The sequence below is a fragment of the Vicugna pacos genome, chromosome 17, assembly GCF_048564905.1.
Source record: "Vicugna pacos chromosome 17, VicPac4, whole genome shotgun sequence".
Lineage (NCBI taxonomy): Eukaryota > Metazoa > Chordata > Mammalia > Artiodactyla > Camelidae > Vicugna > Vicugna pacos.
The window spans coordinates 3,536,284-3,559,530 of record NC_133003.1 but is presented as its reverse complement, the minus strand read 5'-3'; the positions used below and the strand labels follow the sequence as shown (position 1 = coordinate 3,559,530).

At 39.5% G+C, this 23,247-nt stretch overlaps 1 protein-coding gene across 1 annotated transcript in view; it reads left to right on the top strand.

Annotated features, from left to right (window-relative positions):
* Positions 1 to 14,412, top strand: part of LOC140686646 (serine/threonine-protein kinase Nek10-like) — a 28,424-nt gene extending 14,012 nt beyond the window's left edge. Inside the window, exons 4-5 of the mRNA XM_072940849.1 lie at positions 3,735 to 3,948; positions 14,242 to 14,412. Of these exons, the coding sequence (XP_072796950.1) occupies positions 3,735 to 3,948; positions 14,242 to 14,412 (385 nt within the window). The remainder of the gene's footprint in view (positions 1 to 3,734; positions 3,949 to 14,241) is intronic.
* Positions 14,413 to 23,247: the final 8,835 nt, after the last annotated feature.

Below are 23,247 nucleotides of genomic sequence, written 5' to 3'. Positions count from 1 at the left end.
CCCTGGAAGGAACCCAGCTCCCTCACGGCTCCTGCTCCAGCCCCTGTGACCCTGATGCCTCCTTTGACAGGGCAGTGACAGCCACTGGGCGGAGAAGCCCCAGCTTGGCCCTGGGCCTGGCTCTGGCCCCTCCAGCTCCACCCCTACCTCCCACCAGGGTGGCGTCCGCCAGCACACGTGGGCGTAGATGCGGCCGGTGCTGCTGTCAGATCCACCTCCCGCCAAGGCCCCTGAGCACATGCAGTTGCACAGGGATGTTCCCACACAAGGCACGCCTGCAAGACCAGAGCAGGTAACTGTTTCTCCTAAATTCAGAGAGACAGAGAAAGGTAAACAAAATGAGAAGAGGAGAATATGTTTCAAAAGAAATAACAAGGATACACCCTGAAAAAAAACCGTAATGACCATGATAAATCATTTACCTGATGAAGAGTTCAAAGCAATGGTAAGAGAATGCTAACTGAACTTGGGAAAAGAATAAATGAACACAGTAAGAACTTTAAGAAGGAACTGGGAAATAGAAAAAAGGACCCAACAGAGCTAAAGAATAAAATAACTGAAATGAGAAATACCGTGGAGGGAATTAACCGCAGATTAGGTGACACGGGAGAACGTATCAGTTATGTGGGAGGCACAGTAATGGTAACCACCCTATCAGAACAGCAAAAAAAATACAACCAACAGATTTTTAAAAAAGAGTAGTTTAAGGGACCTCTAGGACATCGTGCATACTAACATTCAAATTACAGGGATCCCAGAAGAAGAGTAGAGAAAGGGGTCGAAAATGTATTTGATGAAATGATGGCTGAAAACTTCCTGATGCTGAAGAAGGAAACAGACATCCAGGAAGCACAGAGGGTCCCAAACAAGCAAACACAAAGAGACCCACCCCCGGACATCCCATAATTGAAAGGGCAGAAGTTAAAGATAAAGAGAGACTTCTAAAGGCAGCAAGAGGAAAACAAAGAGTCAGTTACAGGGAATCCCCAGAAGAGTGTCAGCTGATTTTTCTGCAGAAACATCGCAGGCCAGAAGAGGGCGGCATGATATGTTTAAAATGCTGAAAGGGTGGAAAGCCCTGCAAAGTTGAATACTCTACCCAGCAAAGCTGTTATGCACAACTGAAGGAGAGATAGAGGTTCTCAGACAAAAGCTAGAAGAGTTCATGACTACTAAACAGACCTTACAAAAAATATAAAGGATCTTCTTTAAGTGGAAAAGAAAAGGTACAGTAAGGAAGAAATTATAAGAAGGGGAAAATCCCACTGGTAAAGGCTGTGGATCAAATGCAGAAAAGCTTTTGAAAAATTCAGCACCCATTCATATTAAATGATCTAAAGAAGAATGATTTATAGAGGGTGCGTATCTCAACCTAATACAGGTGATTTATAATAAACCCACAGCTAACATCATATACAATGGTGGAAAACTGAAAACTTTTCCTCTAAAATCAGGTACAAGGATCTGCACCTTCTACATTTCTACTTAACATAGCATTGGAAGTCCTAGCCACAGCATTCAGACAAGAAAAAGAAATAAAAGGAATCTATATCAGAAGGGAAAAAGTAAAATTGTCACTATTTGCAGATGACATGACACTGTACTTAGAAAACCCTGAAATCTCCACCAAAAGACTGTTAGAACCAATAGCTTGCTATTGAGTTGCTAATAGTTGCTTTCAGTTATAGTTGCTATTTGCATCTTGGCTTCAGGTCAGATCAAATTACATATACATATATACATAACTATATATAATCAAGCACACATAATTGTATCCAATGAGAACCAATGCAGAGCATCTGTTAGGAAACCATAATGGAGCCACATAGATTATGCAGCGCCTGCCCATGGCTCTGTTACCATGGAGACACGTGCACATTCGCACCTGATTTGCAGAGCAAGAGGACCGCGCGCTTCTCGTTACGTGGGCTGTAGTGATGTGTAGCTCCAGAGATCCGTCCGCGTTTGCATTTCTGGATTTCTGAAGTAAGCACTTTGTGGTGGTTGTTTCAGAAAAACACGCCACGCCTAGAATTTGAAATTAAATCAGCGAGAACCAACTGTTTGCATTCTCCATCTTTCCTTTGCTCTACCCTCTTTAAATTGTTAACCCGAATAATTTCAAAGTGCATCCAGTGAAGAAATGAACATTAAAATACTCTGAAATCTCCAAAAAGATGAATACACAGGAATCTGTTGCTTTTCTAAACACAGCAAATACTAATGAACTATCAGAAAGAGAATGTAAGAAAACGATGCTCTTTACAATTGCATCAGAAAGAGTCAAATAGCTAGGAATAATCTCAGCCATCGAAAAGAATGAAATTTTGCCATTAGCACGCACGTGGATGGACCTGGACCTGTAATGCTTAGTGAAATAAGTCAGAGAAAGACAAATACTGTATGTTACCACTTACAGGTAGAATTTAAAAAGTAAAACGAAGGAATATAATAAAATAGGACAGACTCACAGATACAGTGAACAAACTAGTGGTTACCAGTGGGTAGAGGGCTGAAGAGGTACCGACTGTAAATATGTGTATACAAATATACAAGAATGTATTGTACAGCACGTGGACTATAGCTGATACTTTGTAATAACTTTACATGGAATATAATCTATAAAAAAAATCACTATGTTGTATACCTGAAGCTATTTTAACATCGTAAATCATCTATCACTTAAAATAAGAGAAAAAAGAAAATAAAAAAAACCTCAAATAAATAAATACAAGAAAGAATAATAAGGAAAATTATAAATTAGAGTGTTATTTTTACTTCTGTTACTGATAGCAATTTTGTGTAGTAATTCCTGTGCATTGCCTGGAGACATCGTTATAGGAGAAAGTTGTGTTAACTATGGGTTGCTAAATCAAATAGAAGGTGTGAAAATTAGATCTTTTTCTCCAAGTCCAAATAAGTTAAAATTTATTGAGAAGTACACATGATTCAGTGAAATTAGAGCTTTTGATTTTTTAAAAAATAGACTAAATAGTACAGTGAGTGCCAGAAGGATTTAAATTATGCTAAGCAGTGATCTTGATAACCGGCTCCCCGGGCATCTGGAGTAGCCTTCTGCTGGGGGTTGGCTGTGACGGGAGCAGTCCTCACTTTAGTGGGCTGATTGGTGTTTCCTACCTCCAAAATCTGAGAAAGTTTCGGCATGCAGTGTGTCAGATTAGCTGCTTTAAAAAAGAGCACTCCACACACCTTAAACCACCAAGTAACTGGGTTGAATTTTGTTTTTATGAAGTCGTGTTTTGTAAGACTCACTCATCAAGACGTGTTGACATTACCCCCGCACAGCTGGGAAAGGTGACTAAGCTGTGACGCCCCACCCCACCCCGCCACCAGAATCCTTCCTTCCTTGTGGTGCATCACGTGTGATGTTATTGGGACTCCTGTTTGTTTCACTGGCCAGCGAGGTCGTGTGGTTTTGGAAAAGAGCCACTTACCCAGGAGAAGCAGACCCCGCCCACCCCTCCTGAGACCCCTCCTGGCCTCTGACCCTTGCCCACCAGCCCCCCTGCAAGGAGAACAGTGCTGTCCCCTTCTCCTTCCCAGACTTTCCAGATGTCTTCTGAGAAGTCTCAGACTGAACACTGTGCTCGAGGTCTGTCTCACCCCAGGTTCTCTTGGGTGCAGACGCCGTGGTGGACACACAGCGGCATTTACCCTTGACCCTCCACACCCCGCGGCCTGGTGCTGACTGTGATTAGCTTATGTTCTCTTAGATGCCTCAGGCTGGATGCAGAAGCCCGCCCAGATATTGTAGAAGTCAGCTCCATGATAGCCGATGTCATGATGAAATATTTCGACAGTTTATCCACATCCCAGCTGGCTCTGGAGAAGAAGCTGGAACGGGAACGGAGGCGCACACAGCGGTATTTTATGGAAGCCAACCGGAACGCCGTCACCTGTCAGCGTGAGCCTGCCCTGCTGTCTCACGTAAGTGACAACCTTTCAGTCTCTTCAGGATGCATTCTGCTACACTCTCTGAGGCCTATCATGCTTGTGCTAAGGAAGATTCATCTTAAGTTAGAAAAATATTCATTGCTACATATAATATTTCACCATTATATAGTTATATATTTGCATATATTTTGATACCTTAAAATAAGTCACTATAATTGATGTTCCAAAGGTGTAATGCATAATTTGTTGTAAATTATAAAACCAGAGTTATCAAAAAGATCTCTTAGAAATTCTTTGTTTATAATCTTTGTATAAATAGCAGAGACTGCTTGTAATTAACTTCTTCAGCAATCTGGAAATACGGATGAAAATGCTGTATGTTGATTTACAGAAGGAAATCGTATTTGTCTTAAAATGTTTTTTATTAGTCTATGTAATTGCTTTCATTAGTCTTGGTGATGGTAATAATTTTGCCATGGTATAAATCAGAATGTATGCTGTTATTTGTCTTGCCAGTAACCTTTAAATTATTTAGATACATAAGTTGATTTCTGAGTGTTGTTTGAAAAGGGATGCCAGAGCTTCAAATACCCAGAAAGGCAAGTGGTGGTGCCGGTGACCCCCTTGTTGGTGTCCCTTTTCTTCCTTCCTCTGTGCCTTTGTTGTGTCATGACCCGTAACCCATCCTTCGCTCATGCTCTGGGGTCCCCGAAAGCAGGGGTTTAGTAAGGGACCCTTCAACCTGTAAGTGTTCTTTAATACCCTCCTGGAGGTGGGCCCAGCGCAGTAGGGTCATAAGGCATCCTTGATCAGGATACCTGGTCATCCAATTCCTTTCCAGGGTCCAAAGGACCTGCTGTGCCTCAGCTGGAAAAATGAAGTGACAGATCGGTCTCAAGGAAGAGTCAGTTTTGGTTTCTCAAATAACAGCATTTCCAGCAAACTCTTTTGTTTTTTTTTCCCACAAGAAGGAAAGCACTACTGTTTGATGGGTTTCTCTTTCCATACTTGGTATCCAGAAGTTAAACTTCCATTGTTGGTTTCTTTTTTATGGATTTTATTTTATTTTTAAATTTTTCTTAGTACAGCCATGCCTTTCATTTTCACTTTTCATGTTTTTATATAATTGAGGTATAGTTGATTTACAATATTATATTGGTTTCAGGTGTACAACTTAGTGATTTGGTATTTTTATAGATTGTGGTCCATTTAAAGTTCTTATAAAATCCTGGCTGTAGTCTCTGTGCTGTACATTACATTCTTGTGTCTTACTCAAATTATACCTAGTAGTTTGTGCCTTCTAATTCCCCACCCTATCTTGCCCTTCCTCCTTCTGTCTCCCCATTGGAAACTACTGGTTTGTTCTCTATATTTGTGAGTCTGTTTCTATTTATTATATTCATTTGTTTGTTTAATTTTTTGAGATTCCACATGTAAGTGATAACATACAATACTTGTCTTTCTCTGTCTGAGTCATTTCACTAAGCATAATACCCCCGGGTCCATCCATGTGGTTGCAAATGGCAGGATTTCATTCTTTGTTTATGGCTGAGTAGTATTTCATTGTGTATATATACCACCTCTTCTTTACAATTCTGCTTATGTTATCCTCTAAGAGTTTTATGGATTCCAGTGTTAGATTTAGATCTTTCATCCATTTTGATTTTATTTTTGTATATGATGTGGGAAAATGTTCTAGTCTCATTGTTTTTTGACATGGAGCTGTCCTGTATTTCCAGCACCAGTTATTGAAGACAGTATCTTTTTCCCTTTGTTGTAGAGTAATTGACAATAAGGGTTTATTTCCTTGCTCGATTCTGTTCCATTAATGTATGTGTCTGTTTTTGTGGCAAAACATAATGTTTTGGTGACTGTAGTTTTTCATTATAGCCTGAAGGAAACATGAGTGCTCTGACCTTCTTTCTCAAGGTTGCGTTAGCTATTTGAGGTCTTTTGTGTTTCCATACAAACTTCAGAATTATCTCTTCTGCCTCTGTGACAAATGCCGTTGGTATTTTGATAGGGATTGCATTGCATGTGTAGACTGCCTTAGTTGGTATGGTCATTTTCACAATATTAATTCTTCCAATCCATGAATGCCGTATATTTGTCCATTGTTTTGTGTCCTCTTCAATTTTTGTTTATTATTTTGTTATTTTATTTTAGTGAAGAGAGGAGGTAATTAGGTTTATTTATTTTTATAAGAGGGGCTGAGAACTGAACCCAAGACGGCATCCATGCTAAGCATGTCCTCTACCACTGAGTTACACCCTCCCCTCTCTTCAATTCTTTTCATCAGTATCTTATAGTTTTCCAAGTACAGGTTTTTTGCCCTCTTAATTAGATTTATTCCTAGGTATTCCATTGTTTTTGATGGGTGGTAAATGGATTTGATTTCTTAATTTCTCCTTCTGATAGTTTGTTCTTAATGTACAGAAATGTAACAGATTTTTGAATATTAATTTTGCATCCTGAAACTTTACTGAATTCATTGATGAGTTATAGTAGTCTTTTGGTGGCATCTTTATGATTTTCTATTTTTAATATCATCTGCAAATTGTGAGTTTTACTTCTTTCTTTCTAATTTGGATTTCTTATATTTCTTTTTGTGATCAGTGTGGCTAGGACTTCCAACATTATGTTGGATAAAAAGGATAAGATTGGGCATTCTTCTCTTGCTCCTGATCCAAGAGGAGATGCTTTTAGCTTTTCACTGTTCAGTAGGATGTGAACTGTGGGTTTATCATATATGGCCTTTATTTTGATGAAGTATGTTCCCTCTTATACCCACTTTCTGAAGGTTTTTTTTATTATAAATATATGTTTTTAATATACGTTTATTGAAGTATAGTCAGTTTGCAATGTTGTGTCAATTTCTGGTGTACAACACAATCCTTCAGTCATACAGGAACATACATATATTCCTTTTCATATTCTTTTTAATCTTAAGTTACTACAAGATATTGAATATAGTTCCCTATGCTATATGGTATAAACTTGTTGTTTATCTATTTTGTATAATATTAGATAGTATTTGCAAATCTCAAACTCCCAATTTACCCCTTTCTACCCCCTTTACTCCCTGGTAACAATGTTTATTTTTTGTCAGTGAGTCTGTTTCTCTTTTATAAATAGGTTTGTTTGTCTTTTTTTTTTTTTAGATTCCACATATAAGTGATATCATATGATATTTTCTGTTCTCTTTCTGGCTTACTTCACTTAGAATGACATTCTTCAGGAACATCCATGTTGCTGCAAATAGCATATTCATTATTTTTTATGGCCGATTAATATTCCATTGTATAAATATACCACATCTTCTTTATCCAGTCCTCTTTCAATGGACATTTAGATTGTTTCCATGTCTTGACTATTGTAAATAGTGCTTCTACGAACATTGGAGTCCATGAATCTTTTTGAATTAAGGTTCCCTCTGGATACAAGCCCATGAGTGGGATTCCTGGGTCATATGGTAAGTCTATTCCTAGTATTTTGAGGAATCTCCATACTGCTTTCCACAGTGGTTGCAGCAAACTGCGTTCCCACCAGCAGTGTAGGAGGGTTCCCCTTTCTCCACAGCCTCTCCAGCATTTATCATTTGTGGACTTTTGAATGATGGGCATTCTGACTGGTGTGAGGTGATACCTCATTATAGTTTTGTTCTGCATTTCTCTGATAATTAGCAATATTGAGCATTTTTCATCTGCCTATTGGCCATTTGTATGTCTTCATTGGAAAATTGTTTGTTTAGGTCTTCTGCCCATTTTTGGACTGGGTTGTTTACTTTTTTATTATTAAGATGCATGAGCTATTTATATATTCTGGAAATTAAGCCCTTGTCAGTCTCACTTTTTGAAAATATTTTCTCCCATTCCATAGGTTGTCTTTTTGTTTCACTTATGATTTCCTTCGCTGTGCAAAAGCTTATACATTTAATTAGGTCCCATTTGTTTATATTTGCCTTTATTTCTATTGCTTGAGGAGACGGCCCTAGGAGAACATTGCTGAGATTTGTGTCCAATAATGTTTTGCCTGTATTTTCTTCTAAGAGGTTTATAGTATCTTGTCTTATATTTAGGTCTTTAAGCCATTTTGAGTTTATTTTTGTGTATGGTGTGAGGGAGTATTCTAATTTCTTGATGTGCATGCTGCTGTCCAGTTTTCCCAACACCATTTGCTGAAGAGACTGTCTTTATTCCATTGTATGTTCTTGCCTCCTTTGTCGAAGATTAGTTGACCAAATTTTGTGGGCTCATTTCTGGGCTCTCTATTCTGTTCCATTGGTCTATATGTCTGTTTTTATACCAATACCATGCTGTCTTGATGACTGTAGCTCTGTAGTATTGTCTGAAGTCTGGGAGAGTTATTCCTCCAGCCTCTTTCTTTCTCTTCAGTAATGCTTTGGCAATTCTAGGTCTTTGATGGTTCCATATAAATTTTATTATGCTTTGTTCTAGTTCTGTGAAATATATCCTGGGTAATTTGATAGGGATTGCATTAAATCTTTAGATTGCCTTGGGCAGTGTGACCATTTTAACAATATTGATTCTTCCAATCCAAGAGCATGGGATATCTTTCCATTTCTTTAAGTCATCTTTAATTTTCTTAGTCAGTGTTTTGTAGTTCTCCATGTATAAATCTTTCACTTCCTTGGCCAGGTTTATTCCTAAGTATTTATTTTTGGGGATGTAATTTTAAAAGGGATTGTTTCTTAACTTTCTGTTCCTGCTATTTCTTTGTTAGTGTAAAGAGATATAGCTGATTTCTGTATGTTGATGTTGCTTCCTGCTACCTTGCTGAATCCTTTATCAGCTCTAGTAGTTTCTGTGTGGAGCCTTTAGGGGTTTTTATATATATAGTATCATGTCATCTGCATGTAATGACAGTTTTACCTCTTCTCTTCTAATTTGGATCCCTTTTATTTCTTTTTCTTGTCTAATTGCTATGGCTAGGACTTCTAGTACTATATTGAATAGAAGTGATGCGAATGGGCATCCTTGTCTCTTTCCAGATTTTAGTGGGAAGTCTTTCAGCTTTTCACCTTTGAGTATTATGCTTGCTATAGGTTTTTAATAAATAGGTTTTATTATGTTGAGATACGTTCCCTCTATACCCACTTTGATAAGAGTTTTTATCATAAATAGATGTTGAATTTTATCAAATGCTTTTTCTGCGTCTATTGAGATGATCGTGTGATTTTTGTCCTTTCTCTTGTTGATGTGGTGTATCACATTGATTGATTTGCATATGTTGAACCATCCTTGTGTCCCTGAGATGAACCCAACTTGATAATGATGTATAATTTTTTTATGTGTTTTTGGATTCTGTTTGCTAATATTTTGTTGAGGATTTTCCCCTTTCATTTCTTAATTTGTTTTTTGAGTTCTCTTTCTCTTTTCTTCTTGGTGAACATGGCCAGAGGTGTTTTATTTTGTTTAATCTTTGAAAAAACCAGCTCTTGATTTGATTGATTTTTTTATTTTCTATTTTATTTATTTCCTCTCTGATCTTTATTATTTCTTTCCTTTTACTAGCTTTAGGTTTTATTTGTTCTTCTTTTTGTAATTGTTTTAGGTGGTAGGTTAGGTTGGTTGTTTGATTTTTTTCTGGTTTTTTAAGGAAGGCCTGTATCACTGTTAACTTCCCTCTTAGGGCTGCTTTTGCTGCATCTCATAGATCTTATGTGGTTGTGTTTTCGTTGTCATTTGCTTTAAGGGATTTTTAAATTTCCTCTTTGATTTTATTGTTGACCCATTTGTTTTTTAGTAGCATGTTGTTTAGTCTCCAGGCAACTGTTTTTTTTTTCTCACTCTAGTTGTTTTCTAATCTCATGTAGTTGTGATCAGAAAAGATACTTGATGTAATTTCTGTCCTCTTAAATTTGTTGAGGCTTGTTTTGTGACCTAGTGTTTGTTCTAGTCTAAAGAATGTTTCATGTGCACTTGAAAAGAATGTGTGTTCTGGCTTTTTCTTTTTCAAATGTAATATCCTGAAAATATCAATTAGTCTAAATGATCTGTTGTGTCATTTAGTATTCCATTGTGTTATTGGTTTTCTGTCTGGAAGATCTGTCCAGTGATGTTGGTGGGGTACTAAAGTCTCCTACTATTACTGTATTCACATCAGTTTCTCCCTTTATGTCAGTTAGTATTTGCTTTATATATTTAGCTGCTCCTATATTGGGTGCATATATGTTAATGAGTGTAATATCCTCATCTTGTTGTTCGTTTATCATTAGCTAGTGTCCATCCTTATCTTTCTTTATACCCTTTGTTTTAAAGTCTGTTTTGTCTGATACAAGCATTGCTACCCCTGCTTTCTTTTCATTTCCATTTACATGACATATCTTTTTCCATCCCCTCATTTTCAATCTGTTGACTTTCACCCTAAACTGAGTGTCTTGTAAGCAGTATATTTTACATATTTTTTGTATTGAAGTATATAAGAGCAGCATGTTGTAGGCTCTTATTTTATTATCCATCTCCTACCCTTTGCCTTTTGATTGGAACATTTAGTTCATTGACATTTAAAGTGGTTATTGATAGATACATATTTATTGCCATTTTAAACCATGTTTTCCTGTTGGTTTTATATTTCTTCTTTGTTTCTTTTTCTTTTGTGGTTTGATGTTTTTCATATTATAGTATATGAGTATATACTCATATATAGTATATGAGTTCTCTTCTTTTGGGTTTTTTGTGACTCTATTATATGGTTTTGGTTTGTGGTTACCATGTTTTTCATATATGTTAACCCATTACTATATATACTTGGTTTAGACTGGTCATCATGTAAGCTCAAATACGTTATTAAAAAAAAAGAAAAAAAACCTGCATTTTATTATTCACCTCGTCCACATTTTGTGATTTGATGTTCTCTTTTACATCTTCGTGTTTATCTTTTTGCTGTTCATGGTAGTTATCATTTGCTTTTCTAGTTACAGTTTTCTTTTCTATAGATTCTTGCTGCTTTTCTACTCAGAGAAGACCTTCCAATATTTATTTTAGGATAGGTTTAGTATTGTTCTATTTTAATTTTTAGTTGTCTGAGAAATTATCTGTCTCCCGTATTCTAAATTTTCACCTTTCTGGGCATGGTATCCTAGGTTGCAGGTTTTTCTCTGCCAGGACTTTGGATGTACCTTGCCACTCCCTTCTGGCCTGCAACATTTCTGTAGAGAAATCAGCTGATAGCCTTATAGGAGGGGATCCCTTGTAGCTAACTCTTTGTTTTCCTCTTGCTGCCTTTGAATCCTCTCTTTAGCGTTGACTTTTGCCATTTGAATTTTAATATGCCTTAGTTCTCTTTGGGTTCATCTTGCTTGAGACCTTCTCCACTTCCTGTACCTGGATATCTGTTTCCTTCTACAGCGTCAGAAAGTTTTCAGTCATAATTCTTTCAAATATGATTTGACCCCCTTTTCTCTTCTCCTTCTCGGGCCTCTATCATGCATAGATTGGCATGCTTTATATTTTCCCATGGGTCTCTTATATTGCCTTCATCTTTTTTCATTCTTCCTGCTGCAGTCAGTGTCCTGCCCCTCCCTTTGTGTGTGCTTGTTAACTGTGGGGCTCTTTATGGCAGATGCAGGCTCCCTTTCACACTCTCTCAGTTGTGGCCTTTACCATACTCCAGCCCCTTCAGGCTGTCTCCACCCAGCCAACCCCACTTCTCTCCCTGGAGTCTTTCCTCTGAAGCCCAGGTCAGCACCTAGCCACCACACACTAGTGGACATGTGTCTTAGGCTGGAGAATGAGCAAGATGGCACACATCCTCTGTGCTGGGCCCCCTGTTCTGTCTGCTGCATATCGAGGACTGCTCTCTCCTCCGAGCCTCTTAAGTTCCCTTCTGTCCCAGCTAGTCTCCTGATGGTGAATAGGCTTCCAAAGGTGAGGGAACCTTCCCTCTTCCATAGCTCCCTCCCAGCGGCACAGGTCCCATCCCGATTCTTTTTTTTTTTTGTCCCACCCAGTTACATGGTGATCTGTCTCATATGAGAAGTTTTGATTGTATGAGATCTTCTGTCAGAGTTAAGCATTCTGTGAGCACTGTATTCCACAAGTAGAAGTGTTTTTTGATGTATTTGTGGGTGGAGATGAGTTCCACATCCTTCTAGTCTGTCACCCTGATCCAACCGCCCCTTCTTTATACCTTTAGTTGTAGAACATATTTTCTTCTGGATTCCAGTATTTCTCACCACCAGTCGCTCTGTAAGTGCTTGGCATTGTTGTATGCCTGAGGGAGGAGGTGAGTTCAGCACCTTTCTACTCTTCCAGAAGGTAGTGGTTTGGGACTGGTACCCAGGAGTCAGGTAGTTGTCACCACACATATAACTGAGTGGTTTGCTTCCTAGGTGCAGTACACATTAATTAGGACATGTGTGTTTGTCACTCCGACAAAGCCCAGAGGCCAACAGCACTGTGGTCTTCCACTGCCTCCTGTCAAATGAATAGTTTCATTATTTCTTGCAGCAAATGCAGGTTCTAACTGGGGAGTGGAGATAACTTATTTCTAAACGGACTTAACAACCCAAGGAATAATGGAGGTGACCTTGTACGAGTCTGTTGATTGGAGGTTAGAAACCTGGAGAAGAAATTCATCTTGGTGTAGACTGTTTCATACAACTTTATTTAAAGTAATGCAAAGGGATGTATTATACTTAAAACTCTAAAGTAAAATAAATGTTTTAATTGTGTAGAATTACAGGAATATGCTAGGTAAATTCAGTAAAAATGAACCTTTACTCTTAAATTGAAACAGTAAAGAAAATAGGCAAGATACATTTAAATAAAGTGTAAAGAATGTTCCTTATAGAAAGATAGGATTCATTTGACTCAACAAATCTCACCCAACAAATCTGAAACTGAAAGAAAAGACCAGCTAACATAGTTAATGGAGAGATAAGAATGATTCTTTTAAAGAGTAAGTTGATGGAATATTAAAGAGGATAAGTAGAAGTACTCTGAAATTGATTAAGTGTAAATAATCCCGTCTCATCAGTGACTATACTGCGAACATTTCGTAAAAGAAGGCTTAGGATGTTCTCTCTGAGCATCAGAATAAAAGCCTAAGGATTTTGTTTCATTCTTCATCCCTTTCCAAAATTAATTGGTTCATCAAAATGGAGAATAGATGTTCTGGGTTTTCTGGGACAGTCACGATTTCCAACACCCTGTTCTGTTTTCCTTATAAATTCCAGGCTGCTAAATGAAATATCTTGATTTCCAACTGGGAAAACATAAATATTTTGCAATAAGAATACTCATGCATTTAAACATATGTAGCAAGACCTGGAAGCAATTAATCACTGACTGTTTTGAGATGAACTCAGGGTTGTCCATCCCCAGTAACAAGGACAAGGGGTCGGTGGGGAAGTGAGGAAGGGAAAGCTGGACCCTTAATTTGCATGTGGTTACTTATCGCTGCTTGGCAAGGGATTTAGGATGATTCTGACATAAATACTTTACTGTACTATGTTAGCTGATAATAATGGACTTTCTTTGTTTAGCACCTTTTCTTTAGGGATAGACCCTTAAAAAACCTGTCAAGTAAATAGTAATTTGCAACAGGATATTTCAGCTGATGCCTTCCTAAGGGAGGACAGTCTTCACAGTAGGTACAGTTGCTTAGAGATTTTTTGAACAAACAAAGGAGCGAATAAATGAAACATTTGCAGCAGGAAAATGTGAAGTTATTTTTATTTTCTTGTTTCAGGCACTTTAAAGAGAAGTTTCAGTGCTTCAGGAGGAGAAAGACAATCCCAGACAAGGTAAGTATATACACACTGAACTCCTGGAAATATTTTTATTTTTATTTTTTAAATTTTTGTTAAAATTTTATGTTATTGAGTTATAGTCAGTTTACAACGTTGTGTCAATTTCCAGTGTAGCGCACAATTTTCAGTTATACATGAACATACATATATTCATTGTCGCGTACTTTTTCACCATGAGCTACCCCAAGATCTTGTATATATTTCCCTGTGCTGTACAGTATAATCTTCTCTTGTTTATCTATTCTACATATACCTGTCAGTTTCTGCTTTTAGACTCTGCCGAGCATAGGTTTTGGTGGCTAGACTGATACCCGATAGCAGAGGCTACCATGGCCATGCGGCCCTGGAGGCTGTTGGAGCCCACCCTCCCAGAGCTGACTCTACCATGGAGCGTACTGGGAGGGATACTAAGCTGGGGCCTGGGGTTTGAACTGGCCATGTGATCCTCAGCCCCTCAGTCAGTCTCGCTGAGCTCAGGGAGGTAGGGCAGTTGTGTTTCCTGAGATCACTGGGGCCCTGGCTCCTTACGTCTTGTTTTTCTGCATCCCCAGGGTGTAGGTCTCACGCTCATGGCAGATGTGTCAGAGGTGGACCGTGTCAAAGCCAAAACCCAGGTGGCAGGCAGTGGGATGTGGAAGTCGGGAAATGCCATTCCTTTAAGGGATGTGACCCAGATATCGTTCCCTTCCCTTCTGGTCACAGACCAGGACTTAGTCACGTGAACACATTTAGCTGCAAGGGAGAATGAGGATAGTTGGGGCATTTGGTTCTAAAAGATTTTTATTTTTCAGCAACTTAGCACTTTCTGCCACAGTTGTCTCTTGGGCTAAGGACTAAAATGAAACTCTCTGATCTGGCCTTTGGCTAGTCCCTGGTGACCTTCACAAGAGCAATTCAGTGGCCTTAGGTGAGGTTGGTGGGAGCAGAAGCCTGACTGGGGTTTTTGTAAATTGCAGAGGCAGGGGTGAGGAGCAAGTTGGAGAAGGTGAGGTGTGAGCTGGACCGTGACCTGGTGGGGAATGTTTGATGGGAAAGGCCTTCTAGAATCAGGATGACTGTGGGTGAGTGGCCTGAGGGGAGACTGAAGACGGAGGGGAACTGAGCAGCTGGAGCCGGAGAGCAGGCCTGGGAAGGCAGGAGGGACAACCCTTCATCTGTGTCTGAAGAAAGGGAGGCAAAGATAACACTCAGCTCAGGAGGCAAAGAAGAGGATGATTATGCTTGGTGGTTTCTATTTATTATGTGAAGTTCCAGGTCTGCTGCCGAGAGGATGATCTAGACTCAGGAGTTTGGTCAACTAGGAAGAGCCGGTACTGAGGTGGCAGGAGACTGAGCAGGGACAGGTGGAAGGGCTGCCCGCAGCTCCGGGTCTGCGGCACCAGTGCAGGCCGGGTCCGTGTCAGTGGTGGTGACAGCCCGCAGGCCTGGAGCCGCGGGTGATGCTGGCCGAGGCAGTGGCTGAGGGCTGGTGACAAAAGGCTGAGGCTGTCGATCTGCTTTACCAGTCGGGCTTTGTGGGTGCGGCAGGAGACCCTGACTCGGGCTGACCTGTGTAACGGGCTTCGTTAGAAGGCCATGGGGGCTCACAGAATTAGGAACCCACAGAATCAACCTACCAAGGGGCAGGAGCCAGGTCGGCCCCAGAAGCCTGTGGAGGAGGCACTCCTGGAAGAATTGTGAAGGCTGTGATGTTGGGCCGAACGGGCTCCCAGCTCATTTGTTCCGTCTCTCTGTCACCTCTCTTAGGATCCAATGCAAGAGAGTCAGGTCGGCCTGGCTTGGATCAGGCCCTGTCACTGCTGTGGGGAAGGCCAAGTCCCTTCAGGTCCCTCTGGGGGCTGCATGGGTGCCGAGCAGTCCAGATGGGGCCACAATCAGTGCTGGGTTCGAGGGTGCTGGGAAGAGCATCATGGAAATGAACTTCAGGATGGAGAACCTGCCTGGCAAAGTCCCAAGGCCTTCAGTTAGGCGGCAAAGGAAGGCGCACGTGGAAAATCAATTCTGTTGAGTCAAAGATACCACCTCACTGATAACTTTATCTTTTCCAAGTGAAAGTCAGGAAGGGTTAGGGTGGAGCCATTTTATTTCCTAAATCTTTTCCAGTGTTGCTATTAGCAAAATCCAAAAAATGTATCAGAATGTGAAATATACCAGGTACGTCATCAAGGAAACCCGTAGGAGCCCACAGTGTTCTTCAGTGGGCCAAGGTGTGAAGAAGCAGTGGTAAAGACAGAGAGCAGTGGGGAGAGAAACTGTCCAACCCCTCAAGGGAACCAAAATAAATGATGGTGGGGACGTGGGCCTGGGATAGAAGATCCCCCATCTCTGGGTCCCTATCCCTGACCCAGCAGCTCTGCTTCCAGTTGCTGCAGACAAGGATGCCACACACAGGAGCCCGGAACATGGGAGCTGTTGCTGGCTCAGCCCAGCATTTAAGGGGACAGGAGTGGGAGATGTGAGCTTGGCCATGGAGCTGGGGGTCTGATCGGCACCATGGAGTAGCTGTGTCCTCAACTCCGGCACCAGAGTTTCTGTACCTCGACCACGTTGTGAGTTCAGTAGACTTCTGTGAGCTGGTCTGTCTGCACGTGAGGAGGGTTCCATGTCCTCCCCCAAAAGAATTAACAAGTGCACTTTGGAATCTAACTATTCCCTTTTAAGTTTTGTGATTATTTATATTTTTAGAACATCTTCAAAAGACTTTTTTCTGTATTATTGGATACTTTACTCAGTAATACAAAGTTGCTTAAGTACATAGCAAAGATAGAAAACAAGTATTTTAGTACAAAATAATTTATGACATATGGGTGCATTCCCCAGTTAAGAGAAATTTTTATTAAGCTGGAAATTTTCAGTCAGGTGAATTTAGGAATCTTAGCATTGCCAAATAATTCTAGTCCTTTTTACCTGAAAGGATGCATGGAAAGTTGTCTTATTTGCAACAGTTCAGTTGAACTCCAACCCTTCAAAAACAAAAGAAACAAATATAGTATGTATGTTAGAGTTTGAAATAGACTTTAAAAGGTCATCATTGTCTAAACATTTCTAGCAAATTGAATAAACTAGAATTAACAGAAAGCGGGAGTGTAATCTGAAGCTCACTGAAATGGGGACACTACACAGTGGGCTTTAACTTGGGTTAATGACCAAGTCAACAGGGGGAAATGGCCCCACTGTTGAGGCTGAAGAGTCAGAAGGCGTGTGCATATGTGAACCGGTGAATAGAATCTGAGCTAAAGCTGCGCCGTGTGTGGGCCAGTGTGACACCCATCACGGAGCACAGGCTGGTTTAAGGCATGCTATCGCCTCTCAGGGAACTCACAGTGTAGGAGAGACACAGGCAGACTTGATGAGAAAATACATGGCAAGAGATAGCCTACAATTCATACCAAATAAGAGGAGAAAAAGTGAGTAACTTTTTGACTTCCTTCCAGGTTACCCCCAGAGCGTCTATGAATTAAAAGGAGACCACTCCAACATACATTTATAATTCTTTAAAAGGCATTAAATAAGGCTGAAGTTATTTGCAACCTAATTTGTTTAGAATTATCCTGGGTTTCTTGGTTTATTGGTATGAAATGTAAACCCCTCCCGCACTGTATTTAAAAGCTAAGTGAAAAGTTAGAATCCGAAAGAATATGGCAGAGCTACAAAATATAATAAAGATAAATGGAAAATAAAGCCTGTGGATACTTTTGGCTATTTTGTGCCATGCATTCAGTGGGAAATGAGTTATGATGAGACCCAAGAGGAGCCTCATTGGCCCCTAGGACAAGGGAGTTGGTCCCAATGCGAAGAAGCCACAGAGAGGAGCACAATTGATCTGGGCACAACTTCCAGGATTTAGAATTCAGTCTTGATTCAGGCTGAACAGTACAGAGAGAAAGTGTAAGCATATACGCTCAGCTTCAGTCATCTCAGATACCAGGAGCTAGATTTAAGCCAATTGCCTGCTAAAGAACCAAGGCACCTCCCTAGCCACTTGAGATAGACTCTCTTGAGCAAATGGACCAGGCAAATGGATACAACTTTAGCAGATGGAATTAAGAAGGGGAACTCCTGCCTCCTCCGGGAAGTACTGGATTCTCAAGGCTGATGAAAGAAAAATTGATATTGAACTGGAAGGCACCCTGTTGATGCGATCCAAGACATTGTCAGTTGGTAAAATTTTTTCAGGAATATAATTAATGGCAAGGCCCGGAAAGAGGCTCCAGCTCTTAGAAGTCCATATTCCTTCTATGAACTATTTAGCAGAAGTCACTTGAAACCAGAAAATGATTTCTTTGGGCTCCTTTTCTTGCCAGCCTCCTCCCAGATCTCAACTCTTCGTCCCTAAATCTCCAAAAGTACTGGAAGCCATACGCAAAGCTGAGGTATCAGATCAGTGGCAAGTGCCGCATTCCTTGGCTCTGGATTTGCAGCCTTTCACTCATTCAAAGCAGATTCTCCAATCTCCATTCCCAGGGCTTCAGGTACTAAGTCTCCTGTACCAGGATGTCGTGTAGCAGCCATTCCCAGACCTGGAGATGTCAGTGTAGCTTTTCTAATAGTATATGTGTAGCCTGTGGAGAACTTCCAGGTCACCCACTTTTCCTGACAATAAACAGGTCATTCAGTATTCACTCAGGATAATTTGCTTTTAGTTATGCCTTTGGTTTGCGAGAACAGGATTTGATTTTACATCTTTATTCTTCACATGTGATTGCAGAGTTGTAAATAGTGTCCCTTGGGATACTCCTACAGATTTTTAACAATTTGAGTTGTCACCAAGTAGCTGATTTAACTACAGTCACTCATACTCTCTCGAGGGCTAACTGGTTAGCACTCCTGAAGATACAGAACTGTAAGATAACTTCATCTCCCTTACATTTAAGTTCCATCCATTAAGTAACAAAAGGCAGATGAAAATTAACTTAATGGTATGCTTCTCATAATATTGCTTTTAATGAATGCACGCAGATCTTGTGATGGTCTTTTTGAATAAATTTTTTGAATGAGAATGGGAGAAATTACTTTGTTTCAACAGCTTCAAAGAGGTAAAATTCAAACAGAATAAACTGCGCTTATTTAAAGTGTGAAAATAGATGTTCTGAGTATGTACATCCTGTGAAATCACGATTAAGATAGTAAACATATCCATCCAACTGTGTCCTGGTGCCCATTTGTCCCCTTTGCTCCTGCTGCTCACCCCCCACCCCAGGCAATCACTGGTCTGCTTGCTGCACTGTGGATTGGTTTGTGATTTATAATTTAATATACATGGAATTATATAGTACATACTGTCATTTGTCTGGACATATTGCAGTCAGGGTGATTATTTCAAAATCTGTCTGTGTTGTTTTGTGTATCAACAGTTCATTCCTTTTCACTGTTAGGTATTAGTCCATTGTGTGGATATACTGTGGGTTGTTTATCAGTTCATCTGTTAATGGACATTTGAGTTCCAGTATTTGGCTATTACACATAAAGCTGCTATGAACGTTTGTGTTTGTATGGACATACACTTTTTTCCTTTGGGGTAAGTACCTATAAGTGAAATGGCTGGGTCGTATGTAGGTGTATGCTTAACTTTTTAAGAAACTCAAAGTATTTTCTAAAGTGGTTGTAGCATTTTTACATTCCCAGTTTGAGAGATTTGAACTCACATGTTGAAGTTAATTATAGTATTTGTGGAAATCATCTCTTATTTTGATATGTACATCTCCAAAATTGGAAGAAGTTAAGAAGGAAAATGGAATTGACTTTTCATGGTCAAAGTCTTAATGAGCACAAAATATTATCTATTTTACAATAATTATGTGGAATAAATATCCTTATTGTTAATGTTTACTTGATTTTTTATTTGCATATAGACAGAGTTAACCAAAAGCTGAGTTGATGTCTGTGTCATGAAAAAAGTGCTTAAAAGTTCAACAATTAGGACGGTCTTTGAAATTTACAACTTTAATCATTTTCAATGATCTAAATGGTGTAAAATTTCCTGCCTCAGTTTGCTGGGGGAAAATTACAAATGGGCTTGGTCTTTATCAGTTTCTGTCTGGGTTTTATAGTCTCACTTAGTTGATATATGTGTTGATAGTTCTAATTCAGTGTATCATAGCACTTTATTTCAATTTACAAGAAATTATCCTACAGAGTAAAATTTGGTAATACACACAGAGGCTGCAGCCTCTTTAATACATGCACTCAAGTCCCAGTAAGCTTTGGTCACTATATTATGATCCTCTTAAGAACATCAGTTGATTCATCAATTAGTGTTTATTACCATGTGCTGGCAGAAACCAGACTATGGCTGGCCCATCTTTGCATTCCCCAGGTCACAAATACTTGTCATTTAATGGATAAATGACTGTTATCTTAGTGTAAATTCTGTGTCTCTCTCTGTAATATGACTAAAAGCTTACCTACTGGCTTAAACCTACAGCCTTTGCCATAGTCACAGATTAAGACCTTTTTAAAGATCCTGTTGCTCAGGCAATAAGATTTTTCCATGCATGTTTGCATCCTGTTGCCAAGGCAACAGTGTAGCACGGGCAGGCTGGTTTGAGACATGGAATAGTTGAGGTATCAGAGATGCCTGCAGTTCACAGCTTCTTTGGCAAATCAGGGTATGCATAACTGTATTCAAGGGTGAGTGCCTGACTCCAGGCTTTGTGTATAAAGATGACTGTGAACGTTTGTGTCCATCCAGTATCATACATGTGACTCGAAAGTCCTTGTGTAACCTCAGGACCTTGGGATCTGGTTTCTCGGTAGCAGAAGCCTTGCTTAATTTGAATTGCTGCTGTTCTCTCCCCTCAACTCCTTTTTCATAACCCAGATCTAGTTTCGTTTAAGTTGAGTAAATACTTGCCAGAATTGACCTGGCTTATCTGCCAATGTCACAATCAAGCAGTTTTACAACAACAATTTACTGTCAGTCAGACCGTTGTATTCCTTTTCTGTGACAGTTCTAAAATTCCCTGGCTTATTGCTTATTAGTTTCTAGCTGTCAGTGGAGGACAGGTGGAGAGCCACAGGAGTGCCATACCCCTTCCTGTAGTGGTACCAGCTCCATTAACATTTTAGATGGATAAGAGGCCCTTACTGAGCCGGAGAAGGCAACTCTCCATAGTGTCACTTCTTCACACGGGATGTGTATATGGGCATCACCACCTGAAAGAGACTCCTGCTCTAAAACACTAGTTAGCTCAGATGGTGCGGTTGCATCATCTTAATGTGTAAGCCACGTCTCTCATTTCATAAGGTTAAATGTCACTTCTTTTTATCAGTGTTAGTGTGTTGACTGCTTTACAAGATTGAATTAAATGATGTGCTGCACTCACAATGCATGTGAAAATATTTCCTTGGTTCGGAGAGATATTTGAAAGAATTTATGAGGTATCAAGTTCTAGATTCCATCTCCTTCATGACCAAGACTCCCCTGACAAGAAAATTATCCAGATAATCTACCTCCCATTGAAACAATCATTGCAAACTTGGTTATAAACATTACAAAGCTAGTACCTCCAATTGCCACCTTACATGGAGTGGTCTGGGGTGGGAGTCGTAGGCTAACACTCATAGTCAGGGCTTCAGTTTCTGGTGTGGCTTATGAATTCTGAATAAAGTCACACCAGGCCTGAAGAGAGTTGGAAGTGATGACCTTTCAGAATTTTTTTAACCATCCATTTCTCTGAAATTCTGTTTTATCAGTCTGAAGTGCTGTTGGTCAATGCCCATTTCAAAACTTTCAGAGGACACAAGCTTCATTATGATAAGCTTTTTCACCATAAAACGTTTCTGGAATGTCTTCTTTGTGTTAAGCCATTTCTATCTTTTCTAGCTTGCGTTGTCATGGAAACTACCCTCTACATCCGTAATGTTACATTGGACATACACATTCAATCTGGTCCAGTCTAGAGGCAGACTGTCCTCAGGCTATGCATAATTTCCATCTTTTGTCCACCCTTGTGGACCAAACAACTTTATAGTTAAAAGTTGTCCTTTCTGATTAAGAGTTTGATCTATTTTGAAATTACAGATTACTGTTTTCTTGTGATCTGTGATATAATTCCCAGAGATATGAACAGTTTTTCTGCTCGACCTGTGCAATCTTGTAACTTCCAAGATTATAGAAACTATTTCTTTTCAGCACCCCATCTCCAGTGTCTAGCACACTGCCTAAACACAGTGGGCGCTTACTAAATATTTTTGAATGAATGAATAAATGAATATGTGATAGTTATTTTTAAAGATTTCCTGAAGTTTCTTAAAGAGTAACTTAGAATTCTATGAAGGGGCAGCAAAGTTGAAAGCAACTCAGCCTAGCCAGAGAGGTCTATTTCACACATACCCAGTAGCACATTTTTTCTTAAACAAAGTATCTTTTTAACTGAAGTACACTTGATTTACAATATTGTGTTTGTTTCAGCTGTATGGCATAGTGACTCAGTATTTTTGTAGTTTGTAGTACTTCTCAAGTTATTGCAAGATAATATCTGTAATTCCCTGTGCTATACAATATGTCCTTATTGTTTATTTTATACATAGAGGTTTGTATCTCTTAATTCCATTCCCTTAATTTACCTCTCCCCCTTCCTTTTCCCCTTTGGTAACCACTAGTATGTTTTCCATGTGTGTGAGTCTGTTTCTGTTTTACATAAATGTTTATATTATATTTTAGATCCCACATAAAAGGATAGCATACAGTATTTGTCCCTCTGTATCTGACTTATTTCATTAAGCATAATATTTTCCACATCCATGCATGTTACTGCAAGTGGCACAATTTCATTCTTTTTTATGGCTGAATAATATTCATATATGTGAATACACACACACACACACACACACACACACCCCACACACACCCCATATCTTCTTTATCCATTCATCTGTTGATGGATTGCTTGGCTATTGTAAATAGTGTTCCTTTCAACATTGGGATGCATGTATCTTTTCAATGTTTTTTTTTTTTCTGGATACATACCCAAGAATGGAACTGTTGTATCACATGGTAGTTCTATTTTTAGCTTTTTGAGGAACCTCCATACTGTTTCCCATAGGGGCTGCACCAGCTCACATTCCTATAAACATTGATGAAGTCTCCCTTTTCTCCACATCCTGTCCAACATTTGTTATTTGTAGACTTTTTGATAATGGCCATTCTGATAGGTGCGAGGTTATATCTCATGGTGGTTTTGACTTGCATTTGTCTGATGATTAACAGTGTTGAGCATCTGTTCATGTGCCTGTTGGCCATCTGAATATCTCCTTAGGAAAAATGTCTATTCTGGTCTCTCCCTGTTTTTAATTGGGTTGTTTGTGCTTTTTAAAAAATGCTGAGTATTACGAGCTTTTTGGATATTTTGGATATTAACCCATTGTTGGTCATATCATTTGCAAATATTTTCTCCCATTTCATAGGCTCTCTTTTCATTTTGCCTGTCTGTGGTTTCCTTTGCTGGACAAAAGTGTTTAAGTTTGATTATGTTCCTTGTTTATTTTTACTTTTCTTTGTTTTGCCTTAGAAGACAGATCCAAAAAGATATTGCTACAATTTATGTCAAAGAGTA